The 10,453-nt window shown below is 35.0% G+C and overlaps 1 protein-coding gene across 1 annotated transcript; it reads left to right on the top strand.

Moving 5' to 3' along the window:
* The first annotated feature begins 5,327 nt into the window (after positions 1 to 5,327).
* LOC140797342 (receptor-like protein EIX2) lies at positions 5,328 to 8,429 on the top strand. Its single transcript, XM_073150707.1, has one exon. The coding sequence runs from the start codon at positions 5,328 to 5,330 to the stop codon at positions 8,166 to 8,168; it is 2,841 nt and encodes a 946-aa protein (XP_073006808.1). The 3' UTR covers positions 8,169 to 8,429.
* Positions 8,430 to 10,453: the final 2,024 nt, after the last annotated feature.

Here is a 10,453-nt window from a genome sequence, read left to right as displayed (position 1 = left end):
CATGTGGAATAAGTATATAATAAGGGAAATTGCATCATATTGATGCATATAACCAAAGCATATAATTAGTGGGAATACTTAATCTCAGAGTTTTTGTCCAACCTAGGCCTCTTTTAAAACTTATTTAGCCAAATATACAACACCCTAAATTTAATAGCAAAATGTGTATGTTTTACTATAGCTCTAAGTAAAATATTGATAAGTTCAAAGCTTTATTTTTAGATGAATATACCAAAATATTTATTTTATAATACGCTAAACTATTTAACGTCTTATGAAGAAAATGTTAAGTAGTTCAACATGTTATCCGAAAAAAGTGAAAAACTTTAAAACGAAAAATTGGAGGTGCTATTATCCATTTTTACTATTCTAAGTGCAATTTGAATACATGGAATTGCTTTGTGATTCCAACCCATAGATCTTTTTCATAACTTCATAACAATATATTTTTATGACTAAAATGAATAATTGAGCATAATGTATGACGCTGTATTTTTTTTCCTTATATTTTCATCTATATCTTTTTTATTTGAGGTCTGATTAAGCTTTGATTATAATCATTACATTCATTTTTTTCACTTTCATAATGACATCATATGTCCAAAATAGATTATTGATTAGAAAGTTATAACCCCTGAAATTTAGTTTCACAGTTTAATTTAGTGATTAATTTGCTTAAGTTCAAATGGGAATATGTAAAATGCCTGCCAGGCCAGCATTTTTATCTTATAGAAACGCTTAACCTGTTAGCATTTGTCTCTTATAGTTTAAATACTTAATAGTTCGACATTTTAGGTAGAACTATAGGGAAATAGACCCTTCTTGATATTAACCTTGAGGGATAGTCTATTTCTGTTTAAAAAAGAACAAAAAGAATTCATAGAAACTCCTTAGCCTCGTAGCAAGTACTTCTCAAGCAAGTGTTTTGAGTGCCAAAAGATATTGAAGCAAGGAGGCCTAAATGATTTGGTTGGAAGATTGTTATCTTCTTTGGAAGGTCAAGACTACTGCACCAAATGACTGGGCATGTTGTCAAGCTCAGACTCCGGGTCCTTGAGGAGTTTCCTCTTACTTTGATGAGCAGCACATAACTAGTTTAAGCATGTCTAGTAATCGACTGATTGCCTAATTGGATTTGGAATGTAATTTCTCAAGTTGAATATCTTGATCTCGCCCTTAACTAAATCAGCAAAGTGTTACCAATGACTCTGAAGTTCCTGTCGATAATATCTTTCATGAACTTGCATACATACGAGTTCAAAAGACTGCTACCAGTCACTGGTAGATCTTTTGTACTGAGATATCTCAAGAAAGAAATTATATATCCGAGGGACTACAACCAAATCTCGGAATTATAGAGTTGAATTATTTGCTACTTTTAAATAACCAAATCGATATCACCATCTTACCTTCCAAGTAAGGGCCATTCCTCCTCCTTTTCCTATCCTATGGTCAAAATAGGATTAGAGAGAGGAGATATGTGATTTTTGGAGAAGAGAAGAGAGGAAGAGTTTCGCAGGGTGAGTTGAACAAGAAAATATGTGTTCGGTGTGAGAAGATAAAACTTATATGGTAGATTATGTTTTAGTTACTTATATTTATCTCTCTTTAATTTAAGATTGATTTAAACTAAAATTTAGTAACATATTGAGGTACAGAATCGAATTTAAGTTGAATTTTATCTTCTAGTATTAAGTGATGTCTTCAATGTCTTTGCAATTTCTTTAAAAAGTCTTTCTGATTCCAATTTAGACTTCTTAAAAAAATCTTTAACCGCCTACTTATAATTAAAACCTTTTCAATTCTTCCATGGCTTCATTTAATTGAATATGTAATTTGTCTTTTCTTTTTTAATTCTGAGAGCTTTAATGTTAAAAACTGGTTTTATCCGATCCGATCCAAAATGATTCTGAACTAGATTGGTTATGTAACTTCCAAACAAAGCTACGGATGCTCTAGCCATTGGATCTTCTTAATATGTTGTCGCCCTTAAAAAGAGCTTTCTAATGAATCCGAGATCATAGGGTTTGGATAGTTAGATCTTGAGATATCGATCGAACAGCAGCTGAAGGTCAGATAAACCATAGCTTGATAGCCTTTCAATAGATAGATAGGTGCTAGGTTAATTCCTTGGTGTGAAGGAGGAGAAGTTGTAGAAGAAGGGGATTAGAAGTTAGAGTAAGTCGACCAAAGACTTGGATGGTGGAAGAAAGGAGATGGGAGAGGGTGCCAATGACTAGAGTAAGTAGAGAAGGAGAAAAATGCACAATATCATTTTCAATTCTCAGATAAACTCCAATTACGATTTTCTCCATATATTTATAGAGGTTCACCCTAAGGACCTATCAACTAAGTTAAAAAACACTAACAAACTAACAATTTTCGCTGTAGTGCGTTAAAACGCGCCTAATCGCGTTCGACTGCGGAATTATAATTCTCTGTCGTTGCGAACGTGTGCAAGCGTTCGAACGATTGCGTTCGAACGGCCCGATTCCGTTCGAACGCACAATTTGCATTCTCTTTTTTTGTGAATGCGTGCAGGCATTTCCATAACCATTCAAATGCGGTCCCTGTGTTCGAATGCACCCTCGGTAAAAAATCCTTTTATTTCTTCAAATAAAATCAATTAGATAAATAGGCTCATCCCAATGAACCCAATGTTGCAAGTAGAGCCAATAAGGACTAACGTATCATTTAACTTGCTGGAAGTTTGATAAAGTTCTTTAATTTAAATGACTCCTTGTATAGTTCATCATATACTTTGTTCATCTCTTCGTCGTCATCTTACTACTTATTTGTGCTCAAATTCCCACAAGAATTGTTAGACGATAAAATGGATGTAATAACTACTACGAACTTTTTTGTTTCAACTTAAAATCACTACAATTCGACTCATCTGAATCATCTCAAGTGACTTTTATTTTTTTTTTTTTTTTTTTTTCAAAAACTTTAGATATTCTTATGCAATATGATTGGAACCTTGAGATTCAAGCATTGTATACCCCTAAACATGATCATTAGGCTCGACTCACCCCGGCCAAAACTTGTTCGATTTTAATCAAGCTAAGCCTGACTCGAGCCCGAAATATTGGGTGGCATGGGCCAAGCCTTTGCCTGCTCGTCCTTGCTCGAAGCCTAATCTACTACTCTTATTTATGGCCCAACCCATAATGCATGCATATTCCTATAATTTTTTTAATTTCACATTAGATATTTAGTAAACTATATATTAATATATAAGTATGTTATCTTAAAGATAACTAAAATATCTTCATATAAGCCTATCAAACTCGGCCCAATAAGATATAATATTTTTTATATTTAACCCATTATATTAGACCAATTATACCTAATCCAAGCTTAATATTTAATGGGCTAGAGGGCGATAACGGGTTAGAATATTCTAACTAGATTTGAATCCGATCCAACCTGAGTGAAAGATGGGTTGGGCCGTGAACAAATATTTAAGTTTGATTAACCCGAAGAGCTTGGCCATAATCACATCTAGATAACCACGTTAGCTTTATTGCCTTTTTGCTTTAAGTTCATAGTTTAAATAGGAGAACTAGACCTTTCGTTTTTAACAAGAGGCTTATTGTGTTTACTCGAAGCTTCTATGCCTCGTTCGTTCGAATGCCTTATCTGTCATTCGAATGCCCACTTTAATATTCTATCTTTCAATATTAAATCTCCATATCATGCTCTTACTCGGTATTCATCCATTGCCAACTAAAAAATCTTACACATTCATCAATGCCTGTTGCTAAATTATGATATCAACATCCAACGTTTGATCTACACATTACTACAAATAAAAGTATCTAATATACTGGTCATATTAAAGAAAAGCAATCACTTTGCAATATGGTGTAACGTAGACTTGGAGTTATTAAAGGATAGCAATCAATCTACAATCTGGCAGGACAGAGATTTGGAGAAATTAGAGAGCAATCAGTTTATAAAACAAGAAGTTAGAAATTAGAATACAAAAATTCTATAAATCGTCGCGGAATTTCAGTACCTAAGATTTTCTCTACTCATGAAACTTAATTTGCTAATAAAATTCTATAAAAATTTTATAAAAATTCTATAAAAATTTTAACGTGTTACAACCGTTATAGATTGCAAATTCTTCTTTTCTTCGACGTTTGGATTCTACATCCATCAAAATTTTCATAGTCACGTCAATTTTAATGTCACATCATAATATTGCAAGTCTTCATCTTTACCTAGGACAAACTGATGTTGGAATTCCATGACCATCGCTAGAATTTTCAAATTCTAGTTTAAAGAAAAACAATTTCTTTGTTTGATAGAAAAATGGTAATTAATTGTCATTCAAATAGTTGTTTTCACTTAAAAAATAATTCTTTTTTCGAGAATATAACTCTTAATTTTAAAAAAACAACTAAACATCATAATAATGACAGTCTAAAATACAAACACTATTTATCAAAATTAGATTTCATACCATAAACTAATCTACTTACTAATTTACCCTTAAAATCTATTTTTTTCCATCTTTTATTTTATTTAATATCACATCGAAGATAATTATTATACTATTGTTCAAAAATTATACAATTTCTAAAATAAAAACTTTATTTAAAAAAATACATATTCTAAAATTAATCTTATTCCTAAAGTAATTAAATGCTAAAATTTTTAGCATCTTAATACTATTCTAAATTATATACTCCTCTTGTTTTCTTTTAGATTCTACATTCATCAAAATTCTCATAGTCAATCAATTTTAATGTCACCTCATATTGCAAGTCTTCATTTTGAAGTGATGTTAGAATTTTATAACCATCAATAAAATTTTCAAACTTTAGCATTCAAAAAATAATTGTTTTGTTAATTTTACGATATTTTTTTCTTTTGTTGAAAATAATGGAAACAACGTTTACTAATATATGCAATATTTTATTCTCTCGTAGAATAGTTTACTATGTTGATAGGGGTAGACTTTGACTTGGACTAAGTCGATCCTAGTGGAAATGCTCGACTTTGAGAGCCATGCATTACACGAATCTTGAGTCTCGTGACTTTGGATTATTTAGTGAGGAAAAATGAATGAATGATTTATAGTTTATCTTCCAATGTCATATCACACCATGGAACTGATTAATTGTTTCTTACGTCGCTTCAACTACTATTCTATCGGTTTTTTTTCTTGGAAATTCAATTTGTCACTATTCCTTGACTTAGTGGACTTCATATCTTGTCATGTAGTAGCGGAAGAAAGAAGAACATCATAATAACAATGCAATGTGATATCTCTCAATACCTCTGAGTGATTGTATAACGTACTTCAGCCACTATATATGTTTGTGTGGAGTGGGAATAATAAAACCATGGCTAAGCTTACGTCCTCCACCACCCATGGAGTTCTACTCCTACGTCTCTGCCTTCTACTCCTCCACATCTTCTCTCCGGCTCTATCTCTAGAGACCACCAAACTACGAGGAAGTTGCGTTGCGAGTGAGAGAGATGCACTTCTCACCTTCAAGGAGGGCATCAATACTCTACATGGGAGGTTGTTATCTTCTTGGGAAGGCCAAGATTGCTGCAGATGGAGGGGTGTCATGTGCAGCAACAAGACAGGGCACGTAGTCAAGCTCGACCTCCAAGTCGACCCCGACGAGTTTTCATGGACTTCCATGAGCAGCGACATTAGCCCTTCTCTTCTCGCTCTAGAGCGTCTTAACTACCTCGACCTAAGCTTCAACAACTTCGGAGGTCATCAAATACCAAAATTCATGGGCTCCTTCAAGAACTTGAAGTATCTCAACCTCTCTAATGCAAACTTCGGTGGTAGCGTACCTCCTCAGCTTGGTAATCTCACTAAGCTGCTCCATCTCGATGTTGGTGGTAACTTTTTGCAGTCGGTTGATCTTGTAGCTTGGTTACCACGTCTCTCCTCTTTGAAGCACCTCGATATGAGCCATGTGAACCTCAGTGCTGCTGTGGATTGGGTGCAGGCCTTGAGCATGCTTCCAACTTCTTTAAGAGTCCTTCATCTATTTGATTGTAATCTCAACGCCACGCTCTCTGCTCTCCCTCTTTACTCTTCTAATCTCACAGCACTTGTGACCCTTGATCTTGAGGATAACTACTTTCATGGTCCTATTCCTGATGGGCTGCTGGGAAACATGACCTCCCTCGAAGAACTTTATCTCAGAGACAATTATCTTGTCCGCATGATACCGGATACTATGAAGAATCTACACAAATTGAAAGTGCTCAATCTTAACGAGAATCAGATCAGTGGGGACATAGCAGAATTGATGGAGAGGCTGCCGCACAAGATGCAATCATTGTATTTGCGGGGAAATTATTTGAATGGAAGCCTGCCAAATTGGATCGAGAACATGACCAGTCTAAGCACTCTTGATCTCGGTTACAACAGTCTCATCGGCTCCATACCTTCCGGGATGGGAAAGCTCTCTAATCTCAGTAACTTGGACTTGAGTTATAACCAGTTGGTCGGCATGATATTAGAAGACCATTTTACAAGTCTAACGAGATTAGAGATGCTAGACTTGTCAAATAACTCCCTGACCATGGGAGTACATCCAAATTGGATCCCTCCATTCAGATTGAAGGAAGTCGACTTGAGCTATTGCAAGCTAGGACCTCATCTTCCTGCATGGATTCAATCTCAGACTAACATTACTTCTCTAAGTATGTCGAGTGCAGGAATCACGGACAAGTTGCCAAATTGGTTTTGGAATGTAATTTCTCGAGTCCAATATCTTGATCTCTCCCTTAATCAGATTAGCGGAGTGTTACCAATGACGCTAGAATTCCTATCAACAGCAGACTCTATAATCCTGCATTCAAACCAGCTCAAAGGTCGGTTATTAAAGTTACCGATGGGTCTTTGGTACTTAGATCTCTCAAGAAATTATATATCAGGTCCACTTCCACTAAACCTTGGATCTATAGAGTTGAATTACTTGCTTCTTTCAAACAACCTTATCAGGGGAACCATCCCATCATCTTTGTGCAACCAATTGCAATCCTTAGAAATCCTAGATCTATCAAACAACCACCTCTCAGGACAGCTTCCTCAATGCTGGACAAGTGGTAACTCAAGTGGTAACTCATTTAGAGCTGAAAGTGAATGGAGAGATGTAGGTTCGAATCTCGGCTTTATAAGTTTCCGCAACAATCGTCTCTCCGGTAAATTCCCTTTATTTTTTCGAGGTTGCCAATATCTTTCATTTCTTGATCTCTCCTATAATAATTTCTTTGGAAACTTACCATCATGGATAGGAACAAGACTACCAAATTTAGCCTTCCTCCTATTGAAGTCTAACATGTTTTCCTGCTATATTCCTATTAAGCTTTCAAAACTTGACCAACTTCAAGTTTTGGACCTTGCTCACAACAATCTATCAGGAACCATAGCTCCCTGTATGAACTTCAAAGCAATGATTCTTAGCTTCAATCTCCATACAAGTCTAGCATATATATTTGAGGAGCTTGAGGATTATGATGATTCCATTAGCTTTTTAGTGGACACAAAGGGGCAAATTTTGGAATACCTCAATGACGAGATCTTTTTCACATTGAGCCTTGATTTGTCAGGGAATAATTTAACAGGAGAAATTCCTAAAGAGATAGGTGCCCTTGTTGGATTGACGAACTTGAACTTGTCTGCAAATCGATTGACTGGAAATATTCAAGAATTGATTGGTGGTCTACAATCATTGGAATCTCTTGACTTGTCGAATAATGAGCTCTCTGGTGAAATTCCTTCAACTCTATCAGCTTTAACTTTTTTGAGTTATTTGAACTTGTCCTACAATAATCTCTCGGGAAGAATTCCATTAGAGGGTCAACTCGAAACATTCGAAGATCCAACAATCTACATTGGCAACAAAAATCTTTGTGGGCCTCCTAGTTCCAAAAATTGCTTAGAAAGTCAAACTACTACGAGCGATCTTCTAGAATATGAAGATGGATATGATATGTCATCCTTTTATCTCAGCATGGGTCTAGGATACGCAGTGGGATTTTGGGTGATTTTTGGTACCTTGTTGTTTAATAGAACATGGAGAACAACCTATTTTCTCTTCATTGACAACATGTGTGATAGGATTTATATGTTTGTGGTTCTCAAGTGGGGTAGATTCAAAGCCAGCATCAGGAAGAAATGAAGCAGAAGAGCAAGGCTACTACTGAAGGAGTTTGCAAGGTTCGAATTATGGAGATTGGTCAATGATCAGAGGCTTGGAAGGCCAAACCCGACATATAATATATAATCTTCTGTTCCTCCACATACTTATTGTACACATGCAGAAATAAGTATAATGTATTAAGTATTCCACTTACTTATATTATTTTCAGTCTTTTTTGTAGTAGCATGCTATTATCCTACACACTTTACCTAATTTAGATGATTGCTTTTTTAATTACCATTGCTTTTGCTTCAAATTTAATGTACATACCACCATCATTTGAGATTAATTATGCCAACAATGACATGATTATATATATATGTTTATCTTGATGTGCTTCATTAATATATGTCGTTGACCATGTCAGATACTAATTCATTTGTATTTACTTGCCATGGTAGTTTCAAACAATGGTTATCGACTTGATTATAAGGAATCAATACTTCACTTGGATGGACTGCAACTCCAACTACATTTATTCAGGGAAATTTTCAAATAACACCCTACCCTATTGTTTTTGAATTAACACTATGCTTTTGAGGATTTTTGTAACACAAATCCTCTTCTTTCTCTATAATTTTCGCATTCTGAGTTAATTAAATCCTATCATTTTCAAATGTAAACATAACAAAAGAAAAGCATTTTGAGAGCCCAAGGTTAGAATAGGGATATAGCTTAAGAAGGATGGGTCAAGGTTAGAAATTTTCTTGGTGTTTAGTAATTTAATCAGTAGAATTATATAAACTATATACTAAGATTAATGATAGTTAGTCAAACTAATATTATGGTATTATATGAAAATTATAGAGAAAAAGAGTTTAGGTACAAATATGAAGTGTTAATTAAAAATTAATAAATTATTTAAAAATTTCCTTCTGATATATATATATATATATATATATTCTAAAGAAATGTACTAGTTTTTTTAAATTTGGAGAAAAAGAAAAGAACAAATTAGCACTAAACGGAAAACATATCTCTTTCCCATCCAAAGATAAAGGTCTAAACAAGTACTTAATTGGGTCGTAATAATAAGTGTAAATTTGAGTTTTTAGATAAATATTTGAATGTCAAATAACATAAAATAAAATAAAAAAATACCATATTGGTTGGAATATGTACTCGTAATAAATAAATATTGAATAGTAAGTAAAGTTACTTGTTGTTGCATACATTCAAATCTAAGGAACTTTACTTCTAAGCAAGTGTTTGAATGCAAAAATATATTAAAGAAGAAAACAATAGTCACATTACTTTCATACAGGCCACTAAGCTTCCTCATCCTTTCTCTTCTCTTGGCTTTCATAAATCATTATAATTTTCAGTATCTTACAGCTATATGAATTGTATACTATTTTAGTCTCCTTCCCTAAAATTTTACATCCATCAAAATTTCTATAATCCACATCATTTTTAATAACAAGTCGCATGGCAAGTCTTTATTTCTAGTTAAAATCAGCTCAATAATAAAATCATGGCTAAGCTTACGTCGTCCACCTCCCATGGAGTTTTACTTCTACGTCTCTGCCTTCTACTCCTCCACATCTTCTCTCCCGCTCTATCTCTAGAGACCACCAAACTACGAGGAAGTTGCGTTGCGAGTGAGAGAGATGCACTTCTCACCTTTAAGGAGGGCATCAATACTCTACATGGGACGTTATTATCTTCTTGGGAAGGCCAAGATTGCTGCAGATGGAGGAGTGTCATGTGCAGCAACTAGACGGGGCATGTTGTCAAGCTCGACCTCCACAACGACCTTGAGGAGTTTTCATTGACCTCCAAGAGTAGTAACATTAGCCCTTCTCTTCTCGCTCTAGAGCATCTTAACTACCTCGACCTAAGCTCTAACAATTTCGGAGGTCGGCTGATACCGAAATTCATGGGTCCTTCAAGAACTTGAAGTATCTCGGCCTCTCTAATGCAAACTTCGGTGGTAGCGTACCTCCTCAGCTAGGTAATCTCACTAAGCTGCACCATCTCGATCTTAGCGGTAACTCTTCGCAATCGGTTAATCTGGTAGCTTGGTTACTACATCTCTCATCTTTGAAGCAACTCGATATGAGCTATGTGAACCTCAGTGCTGCGGTGGATTGGGTGCAAGCCTTGAGCATGCTTCCAGCTTCTTTAAGAGTCCTTCATCTATCCGTTTGTAATCTCAACGCCACACTCTCTACTCTCCCTGTTTACTCTTCTAATCTCACAGCACTTGCGACCCTTGATCTTGAGGATAACTACTTTCATAGTCCTATTCCTGATGGGCTGCT

This window comes from Typha latifolia, chromosome 11 (genome assembly GCF_019914945.1).
Source record: "Typha latifolia isolate L0001 chromosome 11, TyphaL0001v2, whole genome shotgun sequence".
NCBI lineage: Eukaryota > Viridiplantae > Streptophyta > Magnoliopsida > Poales > Typhaceae > Typha > Typha latifolia.
This window is presented reverse-complemented; position numbering and strand designations above follow the sequence as displayed.

What these genes read in the sequence shown, in the direction of transcription:
- LOC140797342 (XM_073150707.1), top strand. Translation starts at nt 5,328, where the DNA reads ATGTTTGTGTGGAGTGGGAATAATAAAACCATGGCTAAGCTTACGTCC.